Genomic DNA, 25405 nt, shown 5'->3' with positions numbered 1-25405 from the left:
GGCAATGTAGGATCGCTATTTATTTAAAGGCACGGTCGTCAACTTGCTCTTTCCCACAGGCTCACATAACTCACACGCGGCCAGCCAAATCACACGCGTTTAAAGTTTATTTAGAGAGGCTGCTACTCTTTAGCAAGTTCAGTTTGGTTTAAAAAATAACAAAACTTAAAAGGATGACATTTCAAACCTACTTGTTGCGAATAAAATAGTTAAAATATTTATATAAACGTATTTATTGTTTATTGCACGAAATGCACGTGGGCGAAAAAGAAGCAAGGGCGGCTTTAACAGATGCAAAGGAAGTCTGTTTTTAGCATGCTGCATATTTTCCTATGATTTCTAGTCGAGGTTTAGGGCCTTGCACACGTGACAGACGCGATAAAGTCGAAGTACAAGCGGGAGAGAACGTCCAAATCGTGTGTGTATAAAGTTGCACGCTCCCAGGATTAGCGGTTCAGTTTGACGGAGACTTTTCCCAGGCGCGCACGATTTGAATTTTCGTGCTCAGCCCGCGCAAACTAGAGTCATTCGTGATTGGTGGATGCATCTCTGTGCGCCAAGCGTAGCGTGTTTGAATTGAACGAAGTCATCCTGTTTCAAATAAGTGTTGGATACCGTTAAGTACGGTTTATAATTGTTGCTGCTTGATTAAAGTTGGTAATTTTCATAAAGGAGCGCGTATTTACGCTTTATTTAATTAGCTTTATTCATAGTTTCACGCGGACCGGCAGCTGCGCACGTTGCGGATTTTGGACACTCGCAGCGCTGGCGTCTTGAACTCTCGACCCCACTCACTCTCTGAACTCTCAAACCCCTCGACTTTTGCCGGCTGGAATTTTCTTAAATTTAATTTTTTTAAAACTATTCCATTTTATATTTTTGTATTTTTTTTCATACCTCTTTAAGTGCGTTAAAATTTTTTTGACGGTTAATTTTAGAGTAAAAAAGCCCGAACGGGGCCCCAGCTCGCCGGCAGATCTCGAAGCCGAAGCCCGCGCCATCTTCATTTGAACAAAGAACGAAAAACAGTTTGTGAAGCCAAGCGAGCTTGCTTGAAGTGTTAAAGTTGTTGCAGTGTTTAGTGCTGTTTATTTTTAATTTTAGTTATATTTAAAACAAATTTAGCAAAATGTCTAAAGTTAGTTCAGAAGTAGCCGTAGATAAAGTCTCGGAAGTCACAGAGAAGGACGGAAATCACATTACAGCAGAAATCAAAGGAACGAAAAGGCCGGCCGACGTGAGTAACCATGTTTACTTCTATCATCCAGTTACTTAGCTCTAAGTGAATATTTTCTCATCATCTTCAGTCTTTCTGAGGCCTTTTTTGTCGATTTCTCTACTTGTCACTCAATTTTTCGTCAATATGTTTACTTCCGCTAAACCATGTGGGTGCCGGGACCTAAGGCCTATAGAACACGCTATTCCTCGTGTTGTTTATTTTCATCCCCATGTCGTAATTTACCATTGCAATCATCAGTAATTGCCTATTGCACACAATTGTGTAATCCACATTACTTCCTAGCTTAGTTTCCACTCGAATTTCCATCAATTTTCGTCTCCCGCGCGAATTCCATCATCTTGCTGGAAGGCTTCACAATGGCTGCCCTTGAACCCTATCTTTCTCTTTATCCTGGCGGCCTGGGGTCCATGGCTGTTGAGTTAGATTTGGCGATTGTATCTAACTGCTCGCTCAATCGAGCTCTTCTGTGTTATTTCTGAAACCCAAATCTGAGCAAGATTGCTTTCCTCCGAAACTGCATTCCAGTCCATCTGATTGTGTTACGGCCAGGCTTTCTGCTTCCACCGTGGGACTTGGGTCCTTTTTCATCATCAGTTTCAAACATCGTTGCAATAGTTGCGAAAAGCAGATGACATGAAAGTCCTCAGAGCTTGGTAGCCTCGCATCTACTTCTGCTCTGTTACAGCACATTCGTAAGAATAGCCACTCTCTGACTCCAGAGTAATGGCTGCTGTAATTGTGTCTTGGGATCATTCTAGTCACAGGTCCGTGGAAATCAATTATTCGCCACGCTTTGAACCTAGCCAGCCGCTCATCTAGGCTCTCTCCGAATTTTGTTTTCATTGAGTCGCTCCCGAAGTGAAGAAGTTTCTCTGATGTTTCTGCCAAAGTTCCTTCCATTGTTGTCAGTTCTGCCCGTATTTTTTCTTATTGCTCACCCCTAAAGCTGCAGTATTCTTGAGCAGCCTTGGCCACAAAAAAATTTTTTTTACTTGAGTTCAGCCCTCAATGGGCTTCCAAGGGAAGTTATGCCCTTCTTTCCTGTCTCAGTGCTGATATCTGCCAGTGGTGAAGTACTTAATCAATATTTCTACCTGGCACTAACCTTCTTTTAACAACAGTATTCCTTCATTTTCCAAATTATTATCCCATCTTGGGAATTTTTTCCCCTTTTATTTATAGATATTGGTTCTATTCGAGAGTCGATGAGGGCTTGGCTTCCAATTCCGATCTATACTGTTAGTATGGAGCAGCATGGCATTCATCGGAGGAACGGTTAAAATCAAGTTTATTTCATACTTGATGAAAATTATTGTCATCGGTTTTTCGCTAGAAGTTCTTAATTGTACCTGGATCCCGAGTTCACGGTACTTCTAACTCAAATTGTCCAACCATGAGTGAAACAGCCTCATGATTGATGCCATAGTAGCATTTTGCACTAGAGACTTAAGTTTGACCACTATCACTTAATTTTATTCTGAACCCTACTTGTAAACTTTCATGACACTGGATTCAGCGTAGCTTTACAATATTAAGTTTGTCCTCTCATGAACTTGTCTTTATTTAAACCCAATTTTACTAAAATAAAGGATTAGACTCTAAGGAAATGGAGTATTAACATAATCAACCAATGTCAATCTAGCATTCACTCGTTAGCCCTGCCCCTGGTGAATTTCTGGATCGTTGAAAAATTTATTTACAAATTTGTATTTTCTAATGAACCCATGCTCTGCTAGTAAAAGTAGTTGATATGTTTAAAAATCAATCAACCAATGTCAACCTAGCATTCACTCGTTAGCCCTGCCCCTGGTGAATTTCTGGATCGTTGAAAAATTTATTTACAAATTTGTATTTTCTAATGAACCCATGCTCTGCTAGTAAAAGTAGTTGATATGTTTAAAAATCTGCTAAGACTTGAATTAGGTTTTCTGACCTATTTTCTCATACTATTTTATTTTTTATTTTTCTTAATTTTTCTCTCCTGCATGAAATCCGGCCTTGCTGGTTGGTTGCCATTACTGCTTGTAGAGATGATAAGGTTTTAATTTGATCAGGTTTGTGATGTTCCAAGTCCATGAGTTGACTCTAAGTAATAGACAAAAGATGGATGTTGTGTTACACTACAAATCGATGACTTGAATCAGTTCAGATCTGGTTGAAACATGGCAATCACCCAGCAGACTGTTCTTAAGTTTTTGCGTTTTGTTTTTCGTTTCTCCTTCCTTATTCTGAGTTTGAAATCATGCCTCCATCCTTGCTGACACATGTCTTAGCTACTAAGCTCTGTCAGAAAGCACGGTATTTAGACTTCTCGAATGCAGGAAATTTCAAAATTAAACTTGGATGGAACATCCTGCACACACTTGTTGACCCACACTTTCATAATTTTTCTCCTGATCTGAAAAAATTCTTTAAAGAAAGCACTAGGTTTAAGTTGTAGTTTTTCTTAGGTCAGAACAACGTGATGTAATAATCCAGCAAGGAAACTCTTGGCTAAAAGTAGGTTTGATTGTGAAATTGGTTCGCAGGAGTTCTCTTTAGCTCATGAAATTACATTTCTGTTTGCAAATCTTAGGTTTTGCCCTTCTCTGTTCAAGACCACTTATTGTCAGTGATGTTTACTATTAGATTTAGGTGTCCAGCTAATGTTGTTGGAGTCCGGATGTTTCTCTCAAAGCTGTAATGTGTTCCAGTATTGCCCACTATTGTCTATTTAATCAGTTATTGGGGAGATAACCCCTTTCTTCTGAATGATTCACTTCGCACCTTAGTTAGTCAATCCAATTAAATTTAATCCTTCTTTTTGATTAATTTGCTTGATTAGAAAGTTAAAGGTCCTCAATGAAGAGGAATTTTGTTAATTATTATCTCTTCTCTCTCTTTGTTTTTCTTTTCCTTTTTTCCCCTTTTTTTTCTTTTTTACATGAAAATTAAAACTGAAAATATCTGAAGTTGATGATAAATTATTCACAAGCTTTTAAACTTCTCAGCACGGGTCGATATAGTTCCCTGCTTTCCAAAATTGTGCGTGCAATAAAGAGCTTCTACCTTCAATGAGTGATAACCTTTTTTTTTTAGGAGTTGTCAGGTTTTCAGTCGACTGGTGGGAAGAAAATTATTAAACAGTCGCTATGGAATTTCTTAATGGTGCCTTAATCGCACCTTTATTTTACCTACTTTTTAAAATTTTAACCAAAAATCCAAGAATCACACCTTTAAGTATCTCACCTACTTTTAAAAATCTCAAAATTTCAAAGGAAACTTAAATCCTAGGGCCTTGCAAAATTTTGGCAGCGTTTAGCCTCACGTCTTGCAGGATTGGGAATACTATCGACCCCTGCAGCTGTATTTCTGTGTTCTGATGTCTCCTCTCCCTCCATGCTCTGAATCACTCGAATTGCATCCTTATCTTTCGCATGCCAACGAAGTAGAAACATATCCGAAATTGGTGGGAAACATTTCTCCAGCCGAAAATCGACCCGCTCTCAGTTTGGATTTCGGCGTTCCGATAAACCTTCCCTCTTTCGTTTTTCATTCAAGGAAAAGTCACGGTCTTCTCACGAGGATTCGGGATTTTTAAGCGCCCCCCCCCCCCCCCCCCCTTTCACCTTCGAACCCGGGAGCTCTGGTGCGGGTCGAAGTGGGGAACGCCGAAAAACTCGTCAGCGGCAGAATACCGGTTATCGCGCGCGGGGCGCTTATCTCGTGGGTCCCTCCCGCCCCTTCCCATCCACTCGAGCAGGGGGCGCTACCGATGACAAACGGTGCGGCACCGGGTATTGATCGCGATTTCGAATTTGGCGCCAAAGACGCCGCCTCGCGCTATCGCTGTGCGTTACCGCGTCGCCTTTACCTTACCGCCGATCCCTACGGTAGGTACCCTACCTACAGTTTATGCCAAGAACAAATGCAGTTTGTTAGCACCCCGAGATGTTGCCAAATTTCGTTTGTTAAATCACGAATTCTCGTAAGAACTCGTGTATTAACCTCTTCCTAATTCTAAGAGATGGAGATGTTGCATGTGTGAGGAATTTGCGATTTGACTTTATATTTTCATGTAAAAGTTCGCGAGAAACACGATGGTGCCACTGCTTTTCTCTGAAATCAACTCCCAAGTTCAAAACAAGCTCTCAAGTCGAGGCCGAAATGGAGGGGATATCCCACGCTATCCTGAGAGTCCACCTCTACGTCAAGACAAACTCTCCATGCAAAGATAGGGAGCAAATTCATTAGCAGGGTTGCCGTGTTTTCAGTTTTAGAGTCCCCAAATAAAGTGGCAGCCCTGTCAATGTATTTCCTCCCTATCTTTGCATGGAGAGTTTGTTTTGATGTAGAGGTGGACTCTCAGGATAGCGTGGGATACCCCCTCCATTTTGGCCTTAACTTGAGAACTTTTTTTGAGCTTGGGAGTTGATCTCAGAGAAAACCAGTGGCTTCATCGTGTTTCTCGCGAACTTTTACATGAGAATCAACAGTCAAATCGCAAATTCCTCACACATGCAACATCTCCATTCTGACGGAGTGCGACAACGCCGATCGTTTGGTATCCGTCGATTCCCTTGCCAAACTGTCCCGAACAGTTAACTTCGACAACGCATCGGCATCTGACAATTCGTGTTCTGCATTGGGTTGCAAGCTCCTCACGCCGTTTTCCCGGAAGAGTACTCGATCGTCGCCCATTTTCTTCCTCGTCCTCTCCGCCTCCGAAGAGGGCGCGCATCGTGCTTCCCGCGGTGGTGGCGGCGCGGCGTTACGTCAATCACGTCTTGGTCGCGTGACGCAATCCGAAGACGGCGCGCGTCGAGGTTGCGATGATGGCGTCCGTCGTTGCCGGCGGAGCAGTGACCGGCCGGCGGCGGCGCTAGCGACGGACGCATCGCTCAGGTATCGATCGGCGGCCTCGCACGTGGTCCCATTCAACACGTGAGAGCGCCATCCCGGGCGAGCGAGCCAGCGCGAACGCCGCTTGTCGAGCACCCGCCGCGCGTAATCGGCGAGTACCCGCACTGTCGTTCTTGGGTAAAACGCCGTATGAGCCGTCAGACGTGGCCATATTTCTGCCACTGAAGGTAGCGTAATTACCGAGTTGCCATAGTCAGGGAAAACCTGGATATGTCAAAGAAAGTGACGAAAATGTCTGGAAAAAATTGTCAAGTCACCTTCATTCAATGGGTTTGGCGTTCGGATCAACAGATTTTCCCGAAAATATGCGTTACGTAATTTACTTGGTATCCCTTAAATATTTTCGAATTTCCCCGCCGTTTGGCCGAATTTGAGCAAAGCTTGGTGGTAAAAAGCACTGGAAAAATAAACACATTGGATCTAGGGTCCAGACTCTTAAGAACATCGACAAGAAAAATACTCTTGATTCAATCAGAATCTAGCCTAAATCAAGAACCAAGCCTCTTAATTTAAGCTGATTTCCTTTTGATTAAGCTTAAATCTGAATCATGAGTTCTTTTTCTTGTCAATTTTTTCAAGAGTCTGGACTCTAGATCCAGTGTGTTTTTTTTTTTTTTCCCAGTGTGGGGTGATAAAACGCTTCTTTCTTGTTTCTCATATTGTCTGATCAGGGTGTCTACAAGTCTAGAAATACCGATTTTTTAAGGCCGTTCCGGAAGTACTGAAAAAGTTCGGAAATTCCGCAAGCCGTCCGGAAATTTTGTAATATTAGTCTCAATTTGAGCGAGAAATTCAATTTTTTAAAATCTTCCAAATTCCGTTCAATAGAAAAAGAACTGAATTTTTCTGCTGAGGAGGCTTTGTATGAACAAGGAATGTACTGATTTTTGGCCAGCCTGTTGAAGTGGACACACCCTGCACATTCAGTTATAAACCAGAGGTGATCGAACCCCTTAATAGTGTGAGAAGCACGAAAATTCGAATCGATTTTTGAGGGGATCGGTGACCTTACCTGATCAATGGACGGCGCGTGCCAAACGCTAGGTGCATTTGTCACTTGCTCCTCGTTTTAATTGCTGCTCTGCGCGGCGGTGTTGGTCAATAATGATGGCGCTCGTCTTCCGCTCGGAAACCTCCGCTCCAGTTTCTTGATAATGGCCATCGCGCCCGGCCTCGCCTCCTCTTTGACGATGATTAATTCCGTCAATTGTCATCCGAGCGCGGGTCGGCGTCCCGTCGCGTGCGCCCCCAGTGATTGCGGCGGGAACTTGAGGTTAGGTTTCGAGGGCTCTTCCGAATCATCGTTCCACGGTCAGGGAATCCTGGGAAATTTCAGGGAATTTTCTAAAGTTCGGGGGAAGAAACGAAAATTTCAGGGTAGATGACGGAAATGTCAGGGAAAAGTCGGTTGGACCCCATTATTTGCTTTCTCGAATGAGTGTGACGTTCCGAACGATAAATTTTGCCTGATAACTATGTCTTTACAGCGATCAGGCATCGGTTCAATGGAGATGTTGCATGTGTGAGGAATTTGCGATTTGACAATTGATTATTAAGTAAAAGTTCGCAAGAAACACGATAATGCCACTGATTTGCTCTGAAATTAACTCCCAAGCTCAAAAAAAGCTCTCAAGTTGAGGCCAAAATGGAGGGGATATCCCACGCTATCCTGAGAGTCCACCTCTACATCAAGACAAACTCTTCATGCAAAGATAGGGAGCAAATGCATTAGCAGTGATGCCGTGTTTTCAGTTTTAGAATCCCCAAATAAGGTGGCAGCCCTGTCAAGTATCTGCTCCCTATCTATGCATGGAGAGTTCGTCTTGATGGAGAGGTGGACTCGCAGGATAGCGTGGGATATCCCCTCCATTTTGGCCTCAACTTGAGAGCTTTTTTTGAGCTTGGGAGTTGATTTCAGAGAAAACCAGTGGCACTATCGTGTTTCTCGCAAACTTTTACACAAGAATCAATCGTCAAATCGCAAATTCCTCACACATGCAACATCTCCATTCTCCTGTAAATCGGTGATCTTTCTAAGGAAATTTGGCAACGCCTGTTGGCTCATGCGGCGTTTTTCCCTAGCACGGCGGCACGAGAAACTGACCTACTGTGGCGCTTCCGCGCAGTGCAGTTCGGTCCTCGATTCGGCGGAAACTTGCGTTTTCGTCGGCACAGCGCGCTCGCACCGGATCGATTTGCCCCCCCCCCCCCCCCCCTTTCCGGGTGCTCTAGCCGGTGATCCCATTGACCCACTCGCGCTCCAGTAGGTCTCAATCAATACGCCGACCGTTCGCACACATCGCTCTTCATGTGATGATGGATCGCTGATCATCGAGAATCAACCGTGATAGCGAAGAGAGCAGTAAGTGCATTTCTGTAAATGCACTTACTGCATTTCTGTATGAGCCACGGTTAGCACATGCTATTATGCGTCTCGGGGTTCATCCCAGCATACATACTGGAAAAAAACACATTGGATCTAGAGTCCAGACTCTTGAAAACATCGACAAGAAAAAATACGTTTGTTTCAATCGGATTTTTACTTGAATCAAAACGAAATCCGCTTAAATTAAGAGGCTCGGTTCTTGATTTAAGCTAGATTCTGATTGATTCAAGAGAACTTTTTCTTGTCGATGTTTTTAAGAGTGGACTCTAGATACAATGTGTTTTTTTCTTTTTCAAGTGCACTTACTGCGCTCTCTTTGCTATCACGGCAGAAAGGAGGGAGCATGGACATGTCGGTGGTTTTAAGGTTAGGTCGTGGAGCTTTTAGGGCCCGGAAGGGCAGCCAACCTGTGAGTTCTAATTATCCTAAGGGGTTCGATATTACAATCGTTCGACCTGTCGTTGGTGAAGCTCGTATTTGACTTCATTTTTGCACACATACTCGTTTTTGCGGAATAACCCTGATTTATGAATGCTCTTGCCCATCTTGGTTTGGTATTGGAATCTGAAGATGGGCAGGGACACTTTTTGCTAAAAGGTTGGCTGCCCTTTTGGGCCCTTAGAGCTCCATATTTTGACCCACCTGTACTGCCGTGCTTCCTCCCATAGTTCCTTTCAATTTTTTACGAGGTTACAGATTTTCAACACGAAGTTCGGTCGATTTGACGCAGGGAAAACCTAACACGAAAAACTGCCAATAGCTCTTACTACTTAATGTTTTACTTCCTACATAACACAAGATTTTAGTTACTCTTTCCTACTGTGCAGTCTCCCCATTGTTATTTGCGCTAAATTCACCGCAAGCTGTACCGAAATCGGGTTGGTTTGTGTTTCACTTTCCTTATCAACCGATTTTAACACAAAAACACAATATTTTTATTAGTGTAGGTGCTCCCGCCACATACTAGCTTCGATCCCACTCGGATTCGTCTAAGGTCAAGTTGTGCAGGAAATTCTTGATATTGTATATCGAGATAAATGGGGTATCGTCGAATCATCCGCACTATCTGGCAACAATGGATTCGGCACGTGTGTGAGGAGATTCGCGCCGGGCCAATTCTCTCATCCGCGTGTTTTCGCGTCTATCTGCACCATCTGCTTGCCGCCGGCGCCAAAACCGGGCGCATCCGTTTTCGAGCTGGCTTCGTGATGTCGCACCAATAGCGCGGTGCCCCTGTGGTCCTTGTCGCCAGTTTGATCCCGCAGGACAGGGTGACGTTTTCCTTGAATATTCGGGGAAATTCATGTCGATAAACTTATAAACTAATTCACCTGAAATAAGCCCCTTAAGCACTCTCAGATATAGTAGTCAAGAATTTGCGTGCGAATTCTCGATTAACCATAAATAGTAGTTCCTCAACGCCAATAGTAACTCTTAATAATATTTGCAGGGTTGCCACAGGCAAGGAATACCAGAAAAACTGGGAAATGTCATGGAATTTTACTAAGAGATGGAAAAAGTCAGGACAATTCCTCAAGTCACCTTGATTTGCTTTCTAGACTGGGTTTCTTGCTCTTCAACAACGAATTTTGCCCGAACTGTGTCTTTTTAACAATCTGACATTTGTTCAGTTTTCAGGAAAATATCAGGGAATTTATTTTTCTTAGTTCCGTAGCAACCACGTATTTAGCCAATGTCAGTTATTCACATTTGAAGTCAAGATCAGTCATCCAGCACTGGAAAAAAAACACACATTGGATTTGGAGTCCAGACTCTTGAAAACATTGACAAGAAAAAGGACTCTTGATTCAATCAGATTTAAGCTTTAATCAAAAGGAAATCCGCTCAAATTAAGAGGCTTGGTTCTTGATCTAAGCTTAAATCTGATTGAATCAAGAGTATACTTTCTTTTCATTGTTTTTATGAGTCCGGACTCTAGATCCAATGTGTTTTTTTTCCAGTGAGTGGCGTAGCGTGTTCTGCGATGTATCGATCGATCTGCCATTCAACCTCCGGAAAAGGATCGATAAACAGGGTATTCGCCGCCTTATCAATCGATTCCTCGCCATAGTTTCAAACGACGACATCGACAATCGTTCACGCCTCGCCACCAGTCACGCTGCTGAATCCCGGTCAGTCTCCAGCGTCGTTCTCGAAACCGGGTATCATCCGACGCCGAGATTGCTTATCGCGCGTCGAGTCAGCGTCGATCGTCGATTCTCCGTAGGAACTTTTCCGCCGATCGTGGGAAGCCGATACGGTAGGATCTTGAGTTTCCCGGCCGTCGGACGAGGAGCGAGGCCCAGGAATCGGCCTCCTCAACACGTGCTCTCGGCGGCCGGCCCTCGGAGTCGCGCCTCGCTAGCGCGGGAGAGCCCCCGGTTCACCTGGACGGAGATGCACGGATCGGGGTCCTGCGAGTGGGACAAGGAGATCCGACGACCAGCGAGTGGGAGAAAGAGAGAGGGCCGAGGAGCGAGGACAACGCGCCGGCCGGCGTTTTGCCACGACGCACAGTGGATCGAGTCGACAGGAGTTGGGACAAAATTTGGATAACTCAAATGCTCCCAACTCCGTTTGCCCAAGACTTGGAAGTTCTGCCAGTGGTTTCCATTGGTACCATCTTGAAATTTTCTTCAGGAAGTACTCCTTCAAGTTTTAACAGGGTTATCACAGTCAGAGAATACCGGAAAATGTCAGGGAAAATGATGAAAAAGTCAGGGGAAAATTGTAAAGTCACCCTTATTTCCCCTGTAGATCAGGTTTGACGTTTTGAACAACAAATTTTGTATGAAAATTATTTCAGATTATGTGTGTTTTAACTCTCCGGCAAATCTTCAACTGCCAGAGAATTCAACACAAATATGTCAGGGAATTTCATCCTCTAACTGCCATGCTAATCCTGTTTTAAATGTGACGTGATGAACATGAAAATTTGCAGTTGTAGTTAGAAATTTCACGTATGGCTTTTCCTACTGACTCGATCCACTGTGCGGTGTTTCGCTACGACGAGGGGCGGCGAAAGCCGCAACGGACGCCAAAAGGGTGAGAGAGAGACGCCATGAGCGGGAAGGACGGCGCTTGGCGGGGCGACGAGGGGCGAAAGACCGCTGCAGCTGGGATGACAAGTGTGCGGAGGAGGGTGATGGCGTTGGGCAACGGGCGGGAGAGAGAGGGCACCAGCGCTTGGGTCCGAGCGCGAGAGAGACAGACCGCATGGAAGCGCGGCGAGGGAGAAGACGCCAGCGCTGGGGTTCGCGTGCGAGAGAGAAAGACTACGTGGAAGCGCAGCGAGGGAGAAGACGCTAGCGCTGGGGTACGCGTGCGAGAGAGAAAGACTGCATGGAAGCGCGGCGAGGGAGAAGACGCTAGCGCTGGGGTACGCGTGCGAGAGAGAAAGACTGCATGGAAGCGCGGCGACGGAGAAGACGCCAGCGCTGGGGTACGCGTGCGAGAGAGACGGCGCTAGCTCGACCGGGATGGCGTTAGCGCCTGGGCGTCGGTGCGAGGGAGATGGAGCTAACGCTTCGGTAATGGCTGTGGTGCGAGAGCGATGGTGCTAGCGCTTGGTCGTGGGTGCGAGAGAGACGGAGGACGGTTGCACATGCGCCGCGTCTCTGGACGGAGACACGGCCGCGAGGCTAGCGTCGCTCTCCACGGCTCGGCGCGCGATCGGGTCTTCGACCTAGCCCCGGTACCGGCATCGTAGCCTCGCGAGGCGGGCTCCGCAGCGAGGCCGCGCCGGCCGGCCCGGGGTTCCCGGCTTCCCCGGAACCGGAGGGATGAAGGGTGCCGGTGCGCGTCCTCCGCCCCGCGCGCGTCCCTGCCGCCGGCTCGTCGATGCCGCGGGAAAATCGCGCCGCGCGGGGTTATGGATTTTTTAAGGTTAGTGACGCAATCTGGGGTTTTCGGAGGCTTCGAAGGGATGCGGGGTGGATCGGGCGAAAAGCCCCGGATCGTTTACCCGTCGATTGCAGTCTCTATAAACACTGAAAAAAAAAAAAAAAAAAAAACACATTGGACCTAGAGTCCAGACTCTAGAAAACATCGACTAGAAAAAATACTCTTGATTCAATCAGATTTTTGCTTAAATCAAGAACAAGTCTCTTAATTTGAGCGGATTTCTTTTTGATTAAAGCAAGAATCTGAGAATGAAGGGTTGTTTTTGTCCATGTTTTCTAGAGCCTGGACTCTCGATCCAATGTGGTTTTTTTGTTTTTTTTTTCCCCCAGTGACTGTTGAGAAACAAGTTTTTCAATATCCAAGTTTGGGGAATACGACGTTTTCGGACAGGAACTTTAGGGACATCCTCAGATATTCGAGGGTTTTTTTTTTTAAAGTCTGATAATAAATATCTTTATAGCCCAAGTCTGTGAAGTAAAGTCAGTGATATTCTCGAAGCCTTATGTTCACCGACAAGACCGGTCAGCCGGTAAGCTTCGTGGGCATTTTAAGGGCCGCAAAATTTAAGGAGATCTTGTGAAATACTCGTAGCCCCGTATTTTGCGAAACGTTGGAGAATCATGGAAACCAGGAAAATTTCGATTTAATTTTACCGTTGCCATTTGAAAGGTACGGAAGAAGCGCGCACCTTTAATTGTCAAGGTACAAATGCCGAGAAAGTGAGGAACAATTGTCTGATAGTTTGTCTACCAACTTTTTCCGCATCGTCGACCGTAAATTAGTTGTCCAGTGGGACATTTTTCAAGATTCCTATTGTGGAACGAACTGAAGAACGCAGATAAATCCTAAATCGCATCTCTTGATCTGAGAAGCCTCAACGGCATATTGCGGCGACGTGGAGCGTGTTTTCTTATTCGCGTACGATACGATTAACTAAACGGACGTTTAATTCGACCGGTCGGTTACCGTCGAAGATCAAAGCGCGAGGGAGTCTGGTTCTATTCCCGTAGTGCCCCGGCGCTGTTTTCCTTCGCGGCAACGCGGCCGCGTCCAGTTTTCCTCGTTTTCGATGCTCGGTGCCTCGGTTCAGGCCTAGATACACACGGCGATTAATCGCCGCGATTGGGTTGGTTCGGGTCGCATCGCTCAACGCAATACAATCAACAGAGGCCATCAGTGCGATCACGTATACACCTAGCGATTAATCGCCGCGATCAGCGCTAATTGTTAATGTTATTATAACCTTAAAATGATCAGTATCTTATCTAGTTGATCATGTTGATAACAGGATAGTCGTAAGTACTGTGCCCAAAAGAGTAGTGCCTTTTTTTAATTGAATGAAGATGAAGATTTTCAACTGAATAATGTTTCCTATTTCTGAAGTTCTGGTGCCTCTCTTGAATAATAAGTGGCTAATGAACGGACACACTTCTGCTGCAATTTTAACGATTTTCGCATCAAATGTAAAAATAAACATACTATAAAACTAATTGACGAGCACCTCGAAGACAGAAGAACGTAAACAAAAACACATGTAGACCACATGTACTGGTGGATTTCGCATCCATCAAGAATAAACAGGACTCAACAAATGCATCTACTCGCCCAAAAAGTAGGATTGCATCCTACTTTGGATTCAATCGCGGCGATTGGAGAAATTCCGAGAATTTCACTCGCCCGTCGCGGCGATTGACCGAATACACCTGCGTTTAAACGCCGCGATTGCAATCGCGGCGATTAATCGCCGTGTGTATCTAGGCCTTTCGGTTGGTCGGTGGAAGCGCTCGCGGTTGGCGTCCTCCGAGCGAAGAGAGAACGAAGCGCGCTGCCGGTTGGAGTTCCCGCGGTCCTCCCGATGAGCTCCCGTGTTGCCGTCCTCTGTTCTTTCCCGTTGTCGGAAGGGAAGATGGTGGTCCACCAGCTTCTTGTCTGACGAACGCCAGGTGAAATTCAGGGCATTTTTAAGAGCCTCGCTAGGCTCTGAGAGGAAATTCGCAAGGGAAACCCTTGAAGAATCTTTCGGATTGACTCGTAAAACCCGTAAGTTTCAGGGTGTACACTGAAAAGTGTCAGGAAATTTGATGTCATCAGGAAAATCGGTCATGGACAAGGAAATGGGTCAGTTGCGCTGGTCACAGATTTGTGATTGATCCTTTTCCATAGGTTTAAATAGCAAACAATCGATTTATCGTAATTCACGCCACGCCACTGGCAAGCACCCCGATAATCGATCCCTTTCCCTTGGTTCTAACGGTAGGTCAGTCGATCCATCGCACACCTCGACACGCCACTGCAACTCACGAATTGTTTTCTCGCCGTTACCCGGAAGTGAAGTATCTATTAAGTTGGCTTCAACGTATCGTAAGGCCCGGTTCCGAGGCGAAGTTGGCTTCAACGTATCGGAAGGCCCGGTTCCGAGGCGAAGTTGGCTTCAACGTATCGGAAGGCCCGGTTCCGAGGCGAAGTTGGCTTCAACGTATCGGAAGGCCCGGTTCCAAGGCGAAGCGTGAGTGGTCGATTATCGATATTTTCCCGCGTGAAGCTACGGTAAAGAATCGATCACCAAGATGGTCGTCGCGAACACCCTGTTCATCGATCCTTCTCCATAGGTTTAAAAGGCGGATCAATCGATGCATCGCAAAGCGTTTCGTCACCGGTCCACTTTCGGTGTAGGAGTTTCTGTGGTTTGGCGAACACTGGAGGGTTCCTAGTATCCCTCGGAAGTTGGCGTATCTCGATCGCGGGCTCGTCTGAGTTTTCCGCGTTCGCGTTGGCGGAAGTGGTTGAAGTGCTTCGAGGAAAACCCGTGCGAATAACCGCGCGCCCGGCCAGATACAGCCACCCTCTCGGTTTCCAACCCCCCTGCCGCGTGGTGGTTTTTCCCGCTAGTCTGCTCTGTGGGTCGATCGGAATCGTTATCGAGTGATCCAGTTGAATTTTGCAGAAAGCGTCCAGAAGTCAACGTAATTGAAAGGCCAGGGTGTCGCCAAGTCTGAAATTTCTGGTGCTAGTACTCAATCCTTAAGGGCGGTCCGGAAATACTGAAAAAGTGCGGAGATCCCGCGAGAAGGGTCGGAATTGTGTCAGCGCATTTGAGCGAGAAATTAAAATTTTTCGAATTTCGTCAATCGGAAGTACTGACGAAGTACTGCATTTTTCTGTTCAGGGAGTACTGACTTTTTTGGGAATGTACTGAGAATGAGAAGTACTGTGAAAGTACTGATTTTGACCAGCCTGTTTTAGTAGACTTCCTGAAGGCGTAAAATCCAGTTCAATCCGTGAATTCGGCAATTATGGAAAAGTAAAAAGAAGTCGGGAATTTGAAAACGAAAAAAAATGTGGGGACCCACATTTTTTAGTCACCGAGAGCTGGGCAACCCTTTCAACGGTTTTGATAGGGTTGTCGTGGTCAGAAAATGTGAGAGAATTCGTAAAAGTCGGGGAAGGCCTGGAAATGTCAGGAAAAATGACCACAGTGTCGGGGAAAAATTGTGAAGTCACCTATGTTTGCTTCGAAGAATGGGTTTGACGGCTCTAACATAAGATTTTGCGTGAAAACTTTTTCAAATTATGTCACTTCAACCGTGTAGCATATGAGGAATTAAATGTAACAATGGCGGATGTGATAAATGACCTTTTCGAAACATATTAAAAAACTGTTTTGGCATCGAGAAAATTTTGAGTAAATACTTGAGATGTGATCTTCGAGATCTGTACATTATGCCAGAGCCAAACTTAATAAATTTTTGTGTGAACAAAACAGTTTTTTAAGCGTGTTTCGAAAATGTAATTTTTCACATCAGCCATTCAATTTTAGTGAAGGCAACAGGAGCTTCCGCGTGGTCGAATAGCGGTATCGTCGTGAAATGGCACGCTCACTCGGGCAAAATAAGCTCCCATGTGGTCGAATAGTGGCATCATCCCCGAAACAATATCGGCCTAATGCTCCCCGTAACTAAATTTTTGGTGAAGCATCTAGACCCGTGACTTCAGTCACGGGCTTTCCGCTAGTTACATGTAAGGCCTCATATCTTCAATTGTCAGGGAATTTTACCGAAATGTGACAGGAAAATGAGGGAGATCGTCAGGGCATTTCATGCTCCTTAATTCCTTGGCAACCCTGTTCTATATTATTAACTTATTGTCGGACAGTAAGCAACTATCGGAACAATCAAGAAATTTTAATGAAATGATCTCCAGGCCGCCAATCCACTCGCCTCGAATCGGCCGGCCGCGAGGCGCTGCTGGCGGTGGATTTTTGGCGCGAAAACCCGGGCTACTCGTCCATTCGCCTCGAGGTCGCTACGAAAAATTCCTTTTCCGGCCGAGGAGGAATTCGCCGGGTAGCCCACGCGGAGGGAATGCCCGAGAACTCTCCGGGGCCGGGCCCCCTCCCCCCCTCGCCCCGGCGGCGGCGGCGGTTGCCGAGGGGGCAGATGGGGATCGGAGTCCTGAACCCGAACTGGGCGGTGGTGGTGGTGGGGGTGAAGCCGGCCGGCGTTGTTACTCACGTTACCGACGGAGGCCGCCGCCGCGCGTAAAAGTCGGCCCCGCCATCCGAGCCATCAATGGAGGGCCCCTGGAGCGGCCACGTTGCCGAGTGGGCCCCGGCAACGGGAGGGCCCCTCGAGTCGCTGCGTTGCCGAGTGGACCTCAGCGCTCTCCCGCCCAAACGGAAGGCTCTGGGAGTTGCCGAGTGGGCCCCAGCAACGGAGGGCCCTTAGAGTTGGTGTGTTGCCGAGTGGGCCCCAGCGCTCTCCCGCCCAAACGGAAGGCCCCGGGAAGCTGAGGGAACCTGCCCTAGCCTCGTGAAGGGCTGGATTCCATCTTGCCTCTTGGATGTCGGGCTGTATTCTTAGTCCTTCCTTAAATAGCTATAGCTCCCTTCCGTATGGGTTACGTAGAGTCCCTTTCAGTGTTCGAAACTCACCTTTGAGTTTCAGGAGCCATGTGGCGCATCAAGTCCGATTTTTAGGCGCCATTGGCGATTTTTTAGGGACCGAATTGACATTTTGTCTATTTATTATCGCGCGCATTTAGTGAAAAGTTAGACGAAAGATGTTTTCGTAACACAAGTAGTAAGTAGCTGTAACTTGGGTAAAGGCAAAAGCACTAAGGATTAAATCGTGAAGAATAGAAAAAGCTTTCACTTGTAGTGCTGAAAATTTCGAACAATCACCTAATATGAAAATTCAGGCTTTTAAGGGGCATTTTAGGGGCCATGTTGGCGTAGAGCCTTCATTTTTTAGCATTTGGCGCGTTGGCACCTGTGAGTTTCGAACACTGGTCCCTTTATACTAAGAGTATTTTGATGCAGGTCAAAATGACCTAAAGCTTAGTTTTACTCGCTTTTAGCTGAGTGATCATTCTTTTTCAACTATTTATTTCGTTTGCATCTGAGGTTTATATGTGAAGTTTGGTCAGCAATTTACTAATAAGATTCTTTTTTTATTTTGTTACAGGAAAAAACAGAAGACGTCAAAAAACAGAAAAAGGAAGAAAATGGAGAAGAGGAAGAACTAGAGGGTGAGGAAGATGTTGAAGGCGAAGAAGAAGATGAGGAAGATGAAATCGCGGAAGGCGAAGACGACCTAGATGACGCCGAAGGTGGGTCTCATTATTGTCGAATAACGAAAGACATTTTCATAAATCATGAGATTGAGAAGCGAACAGAATTTTTCTATTGTCAAGATTGGGAAGGTGTAACACATAGTAGGGGTGTCAGCCTGGAGAGGAAATAACTTTTTTTTTTTTAATTTTTTAGCTGTATCATCTTCTACAAGATAGCATGTTTTGTGGTGCCTTTATTCATCCCTTATCAAGGAGGGAATTGGTTCAGAGCGAGAAATTGGGTATATCTTAATGATGGACGGAATTTAAAAATATTACTAGTTTCTTATGGCTTCTATTAACTCATCCTTTGGGGGAAGGGAAACTTGTGATAGTCAACCCGGAGCGTGTTCAGAGTGAAGTAAATTATTGTCATGCCCTACTGATGGGCACTTTGTCTGTTGTGAAGGTCAGTTCCAATCTCTGTAATAAGATAAGGCGTGATCTATCATTTTCTTAATTGATAGAACTAGCTCATTCTTTATCTAACGTCTTGCTACTATGTAAGAGCTTGACCATTGAGAAATATGCAATGCCCCAGTTGCAAGATTTATTATCGCTTCATGGTGCTATTGACGTTACTTACTTTTACTGATTAGTGAAAACAGTGATTTCTGCAAACTGTTTCCCCCTCAAGAGGGGATGAAGCATCATTCTTCTCTCGCATCCTTCCATCGCTGAGAGTAATGTTTCATAGCTCTGTACGGTGTACGGTTGTTGTTTTTTTGGATTAGAGGGAATTCTCGTTTTTTTCCTGTAGTTGCCTACTGATCATTTTGTCGCTCGCTTTTTTGTTGAAAACTTGGAAATTTCTTGCATAAGAAATGTTCTCTCAGATCTACGAGAATATTATCTCTTGCATGAATGTTCTTGCCCTCTGTGCAGGGTTGTCACAGTCATGGAATGCCGGAAATGTCAGGGAAAATGACGAGGATGTCAGGGAAAATGACCAGAATGTCTGGGAAAAATCTTCAAGTCATCTTTAATTGCTTCCTCGAGCGAGTTCTGTCGTTTGGAACAACAAATTTTGCCTGAAAAATATTTCTAACTACTGTATTTTCAACAATCTGGCATTTGTTCAATTGTTCAGGGAATTTTCTAAATGTGTCCAGGAAATGTCAGGGAATTTAATTTCCCGAATTTTGTGGCAACCCTGTCTGTGGAGTAAGTTCAGGGAAACTAAGGGCACATGCTTCTAAGGGATAGTTTCCAAAACACTAGAGGGAAATTGTCCATTGCTGTTGCTGAAAAATAAGACTGCTAGAGATGTTTATCGGAGTGGCAGTCAGTAATTCGAGCTCTCTGATTGGTTCTGATACATACTGAATTTTTATTTCCTTGTCTATACTATAAGCTCCAAGACCTCCTAATTTTGCGAAACTGGTAACGCTTAGTTCCAGCGTTCTACCGGGCCGATTTTCATGATTTTTGCGGCTATCGACGGGCAATTGTCTCTAGATAAGCCAACTCTTTTCAGATTTTCAAAATATGGCCCAGGTTTTTTTATATTACGTGGTAAAGTTGCGAATTCTCCCATTTAAACAATGTAAATTTATACTTTTTGTCATAGTTCGTTTGAGCGTTCTACCGGGCCGATTTCCATGATTTTTGCGTAAATCGACAGGTAATAGGCCCTAGATGAGCCCGCTCTAATCAGATTTTGGAAAAAGGACCGAGGTTTTTTTAAAATCACGTTATAAAAGTGAGTGAGTTTATAGAATGCTCCGGTACTGCTACCGCTATGCGCGGGAGGATGCGCAGTGGTCGAGGAGGTTGCGCAGTAGTTGTGTAGCCTGCGCATCAGCTCTACACTTATCTACACAAGATTCGCACCTGATTTCTCAGTCGTGCGGTGACCGAGTTGTCTAAGACGTCGAATGCGTCCTCTTGGAACTCGGTGTAGGTTCGATCCCCGACTCATGATATCTTAATTATTACCTGTCTATCATTGTTCATTGTTTTACTGCAATATTTCATCAAGCAGTCATTCCAAAACGCGTCCTTTAAATTTTAAAGTAATTTTAAGTAAAGTTTAAAATTAAAGGATACCTCATATCGTAATTGTTTAGGGGAAAAATAAAACTAACACTGATAGGAGGGTAAAAATAGGGCCGCGAAGCGGCCCATTGATGGCGCGGAGCGCCTTCAGGGGGTTGGGCCGCGTAGCGGCCAGGGGGCGTAGCCCCCTAGTCTACTAATAAGGGTAATCAAGATTCAGGGACAACTCAGGGTAAAAGACAGTTTGAAATTTGGAGATACGCATGATGAACCTCCAGGATGTATGCATTAGTGCCTCAACTTACTTTTATTTCTTGCTAAGTACCCACGGTATCAATTGTGAAAACTACATTCTAGACCATGTGCAGACTATTTAAGTCTTGAATAGATGCAGCTATAGGCCAGAACTCACTTAACAGTGGTATCGTAGTCAATTATCTTCATTCTGATGGAAGAGCAATTCTTTTGTAGTCACTTGATCCTATTTTATACTAATATTTTCTTTTTGCTCGTTATTTGCAGAAGAAGAAGATGAGGAAGACGCAGATGGAGTAGATGATGAAGAAGACGATGCATAATGGAGTGATTTAAGTGCAACGGACTAAAAAATGTATAAATAATTGCCATGCCTGGCCGTCGACCTAGCCCCAGCAAGCAAGGCCTTCCCAGCTGCTGGTGCTGGGTCGGCTTCAACTCAGGCATCCCTTTCTGTTTAAAAAGTTTATTTTAAAACTGTGGTTCTCAACAAAAAATTCAAATAGGGACTTAAGATTTCATTTTAATTTTTAATTTATTGACCCAAGGAAAACTCCAGTCCTGTCCACTCCTTCTGACCAAAACAAAGCGATGTCTTCAACGCCGTGGTTGCCTATTCCGTCGCGGTGGATCAACGATTTGTTCCTTCGGTGACTCAGGTTGTGCGGTTGCTACTCTTCAGTTAGCGGTCTCCATCTGCAGTGGAATTCGCAATTATAGTGTCCTTGGCAGGACGTGGCGCACCAACCGTCGTCCTGTCCAGTGGGGATCTACCGGGAATCTGAAAATCGTTGTATTATATTAAAATAAGTGACGTCGTTGGTTTGGTTGACTCCAAGTTTTTGCCGGTAGAGAACCGCTCGAGACCATTGCTTTGTTCTCTCCTAAAATCAGTTTACTCCCCTCATCTCTGGATCTAGTTTACGATTGTCCTTTTCTCTTTTTTTACGTCATTCGAAAGTGTGTAAAATAGCGTAGTTTTTAAGTTCCCTCTACTTTATACTGTCCCTCCTTCTCCTCCCCTTTTTTAAAATTAAATTTGTGTTTGATGTATTTAGGGTTACATGTACAAATGTTGAGCTGTTTACTTATATTTTAAATCTGTAATTTTTCCTATTTTATGTCAGAATGTCCTCCGCCAGGTTTTTGTTTTCCTCTCATGATTTTCTTCCGTCAAATCTCGAAGATAATCTTGCGTTCCCTCATGATTCAGTGTAATTAAATTCAAATTATTGGCAATAATCAATCTTTTGTTGTAATCCGAATGAGCGTTGATCTTTCAATCCTGATTTTAGACATATTTTTTCTTTTTTCTTTTTTTAAGTGAATGTGAATGCGGAAGTATAAAATCAGGTTCTTTCTTATAATCATCTTTGAGTATATGATTTGGTCTTGTCCCCTTTTTTGTTTTGTTCCGGCTCCACAATCGTTTTATTTTACAATGTGACAATTTGCTTTGAAAGCATTAATCAGTTGCAGTTTTTTTTTTCTTTTTGTATTTTTAGTTGTGTAGTTATTTATTTTGTCTATTTTTAAATCAATACTCTTGTCAACACTTCAAGCCAGATTTCAAAGAAATGCAATCTCTTTTCGTTTTTTCTGAAAAAATAAAAAAAGCAGATGGTAACTCTCGATAATGTTCCAATAAGTGATATCATTTGGCAGAATTGCCAACCTATTAATTAATAATTAATAAAACCAATGCATTTTTTTTCCACTTCAATTCTTATCTTTTTTTACTCTATACATCCCTGTTCAATTTCATTCATTCCAAGCAGAAGGTTGTCGCCAGTCAGATTTATCTGGTTTTGTCGCACAAGTAGACTAAACTATAGAAACTTCGGCAAAATTGCCAACCAATGCTGTTTTAACGGTTACTATTTTCTCAAATTTTGATCTAGTTTCAACTGGTTTAAACGTAGAAGAAGTAAGTCACATTTTCTCCTATCAATAATTCGAAGTCAAAGCATATTCAGGATGTATAAATAGAGTCATTGAGCTTTACCTCTTTCATGGTGTCTAACAAAGACCCTCGCTTTTAACTTTTTTGTTTCTGTTCCGTCTTGATGGGACTTGCTTCTTTTCTGACCAAACAGGGCCCGATTCACTGCCCAAGTTTCAACTGGCTATGATCTCTGTTATTCCACAAATTACAAATTTGTCAGGATTAGAAATGAATAAAGTAACCTCTCAAGTAAATCCAATTGCATAACAGTGATAATATTATTCATTTATCAAGCAGAACTTAGTTGTGAAAACGCCACTTCCTAGTATTAACAAGGCTTACCCTTAGCAGGATTAAGAATGCTTTTATGTGATATGAAGCTAATGGACGTATTTCTATCAAACGGAACTAAGCGCCAATTGAGTTCCTTTGAGGAATTAGATCTGGATAGCGCTTCTGTCAACGGACCTAAGCGCCTGGAAAAGCATTGCGAGTATAGGACGGATAAGCGGACGCTCGCTTCTGCCGCCAATCCAAGCCCCCTCTACTTCCTCACCCTATGGCGCTAGTCCGTTTGACAGAATACGTCCAATATTCCTCCAAATGTAACGGCATATTCTGCAAGTTCTCTAGTCAAATTATTATCAGTCTTGTAATAAACTGAATTGTTTGTAGTGTCTCTGAAAATTTATTTAGGGGAAGTGCCCTTTTTGCACTGCAGTTGGTAATTAAAAGTAGCCAAGAAGGAAAAGGGTTCTCAAACATTCAGTCACATGGGAAATCTTGCAAGTCTAGTCTTTCTGTTGGTTAAGACATTTTTACGGCTAGTCTTGTCACACCATCTTTGCAATTAGAGGGCTATCTCGAAGGACTTGCAAATCTTATCCTCAGAAACTTTCTGGCGCACTGCTCAATTCTCCAGTCAAAAATCTCACTTAGGAAAGAATTCGAACTTGAACACACAGAGAACAACCAACTTGTGAACAATATTATTTCATTACACAACGTTCATATTAAGAAAAAGGAGTAGAGGCTATACTAAATTTTAACTCTGAAAGTGACAAACTTCGGCAATTTCAAAAAAACTTCCAAATGCATGAGAATTATTTTTGGAATCAGCATAGCCTAACTCACCGCCACCCCCCACAAAGCAGTTATCAACCTCTCGTTATTAGTTATTGGATGGCGTTTTCTGAAACACTGAATCTCCCCATTCTAGCCTTGTTATTACGCAAATATTTAAAAAACTAGGAACTTAAAAAATTAAGCACTTGGTACCCAACAGTAAATAGACGAACATTAAAAGAAATTTTAAGGTGACTTAAGTCTTTTCAGTACCCTGAAAGAACACCCTCTGAAGTAACCATCAACCATCCTATCACAGATACGATATAATTCAGTGCAGTATACATAGGGTGATTTTGAAGTAAATTCTCAAACTTAAGTACTGGTACCCTCACAAAGGCTCTTCCTGGAAACATTTTTCATTGTGCACCATCTCTCCTGAGTCGCAGACCTCCAAAGTTACTGAGAAAGTAAGTAAATTTATTTCCTTCTTCATTACGATTTCGGATATCAGTGCAGGTAGGTATTAGTAATAGGTAATCAATGACCCCTCATCATTAACCCTAGGGGATCATCAACCCTTGGTGACGAAGTGCTTCATTTTAGATTCCACGAAGGAGCAGAGGGTTTTTTTAGGAGATGAAAGGGGCATTGATAGTAGCCAGAACTAATTTCTAGGAAAGAGTGTCCAAAAGTATCAGATACCTACTCTATATTTGGGGTGTCCAGTGTCAGGATTTCCCGGGGGATTTTATCAGGATTCCCCAGGATTCTATCAGGATTTGAGAAAAGTCGGCTGTCCGATCGGATTTTTTCATGCGTTCGCATGTGCACTTGCAGAAATTTCAATTGTTCTCCGCAAAAAATGAGGATTTGGAAAAATTATGAAATCAGGATTTAGCAATCAAAAATTAGGAAAAATGAGGATTTCCCGAAATAGAAAAAAACTAGACACCCCATAATAGTTTTGATGATCCAAAATAAGTTCATCGCTGATGTAATGACGAATGGAAACTGAATTTCGTAAAACATAATGCATATGAGTTGCCATTAGGAACTAGGAGAACAGCTCCTGAAATTAGTGAGAAGGGAAGGGATAGTCATTTGTACCTACCAGCATAGCCTACCAAGGGCACTGATTCAATCTCATTATGACCCAGGAATGGACTTTCTTAGCTAGCACAGGATAATGTTCTATTACATGCCAGAAGTCATATTGAATGTTACTGAGGCTCTGTGCCTGGAGAAGGATAAGTATTGTAAAAATCGAAAAGTTTCAAGTAGGTACGGGGTATAAGGAAGGATGGTTGCCCGTAAAATTTGTGTGAACATACAAGTATTCAACTGCAGGGCCGGATTTACTTGCCGCCCCTGGGCCGCCTGTATTTTGCCGCCTCCTTCTCATTCGTTTTGAAACATCAATAAAAGCCATCAAGTGAACATGCCGGAGGAGGAGGGGTGCATAAGACGCCTTTACTCGGGTTGGACACATTTTTTGCGAAAGCCCTGTCAACACTACTAGCAAAAGTTTACGGAACTTGGCGCGAAAATTAAGTAATTCCGTAAACCTTTCTCTATGTGGACAAGGCCTTCCATTCATAATGAACGAAAAAATTATGAAAGAACAAATATAAATATGGTTTAATAATTTTAACTTCCGCTTCCGCGCTGACCTCACTGTGTTTGGCGCAATGCGTGAAGTATTCCTACAGTCTTGTATTTATGCGCTATGCGTTTCACGCTGACCGCTGCTGCAGCTGTACGCATACTGTGTTTGGCGCAATGCGTGAAGTATTCACGCAGTCTTGTAGGCGCTATGCGTTTCACGCCGCTCACTGTTGTCCGCAGCGACCGCACTGTCTTTGACGCAATGCGTGAAGTATTCATGCAGCCTTGTAGGCGCTATGTGTTACATGTGTACGCCGCACCGAGGGTTTCTCCTTTTCATCTCAAGTTCTCGCAATCATTGCTCTCTGCGCCGTACCGTTCCAGGGCAAATTCCATGTTCGGTTAAGACGACAAAATTAGAGATATACTGTCAGGAAATGAGAGATTTTGTAATCTTTTCCCGTTTGTAATTTTTTTTCTGAATCCGATTTTT

At 44.0% G+C, this 25405-nt stretch overlaps 1 protein-coding gene across 1 annotated transcript; it reads left to right on the top strand.

Annotated features, from left to right (window-relative positions):
- Nucleotides 1-446: 446 nt before the first annotated feature.
- On the top strand, nucleotides 447-22017 carry Bacc (nuclear regulator Bacchus). The gene is made up of 3 exons (XM_019054647.2): nucleotides 447-1237; nucleotides 17894-18038; nucleotides 20562-22017. The coding sequence occupies exons 1-3, from the start codon at nucleotides 1130-1132 to the stop codon at nucleotides 20615-20617; spliced, it is 309 nt and encodes a 102-aa protein (XP_018910192.1). The 5' UTR covers nucleotides 447-1129; the 3' UTR covers nucleotides 20618-22017.
- Nucleotides 22018-25405: the final 3388 nt, after the last annotated feature.

Source organism: Bemisia tabaci, chromosome 9, assembly GCF_918797505.1.
Source record: "Bemisia tabaci chromosome 9, PGI_BMITA_v3".
Classification (NCBI taxonomy): Eukaryota; Metazoa; Arthropoda; class Insecta; order Hemiptera; family Aleyrodidae; genus Bemisia; species Bemisia tabaci.
Note: the sequence above shows the minus strand (reverse complement) of the source record. Positions and strands in the feature narration are given on the sequence as shown.

What these genes read in the sequence shown, in the direction of transcription:
- Bacc (XM_019054647.2), top strand. Translation starts at nt 1,130, where the DNA reads ATGTCTAAAGTTAGTTCAGAAGTAGCCGTAGATAAAGTCTCGGAAGTC. An exon ending in GAACGAAAAGGCCGGCCGAC is followed by an intron (nt 1,238 to 17,893) that starts GTGAGTAACCAT and finishes ATTTTGTTACAG; the next exon opens with GAAAAAACAGAAGACGTCAA. An exon ending in CGACCTAGATGACGCCGAAG is followed by an intron (nt 18,039 to 20,561) that starts GTGGGTCTCATT and finishes CGTTATTTGCAG; the next exon opens with AAGAAGAAGATGAGGAAGAC.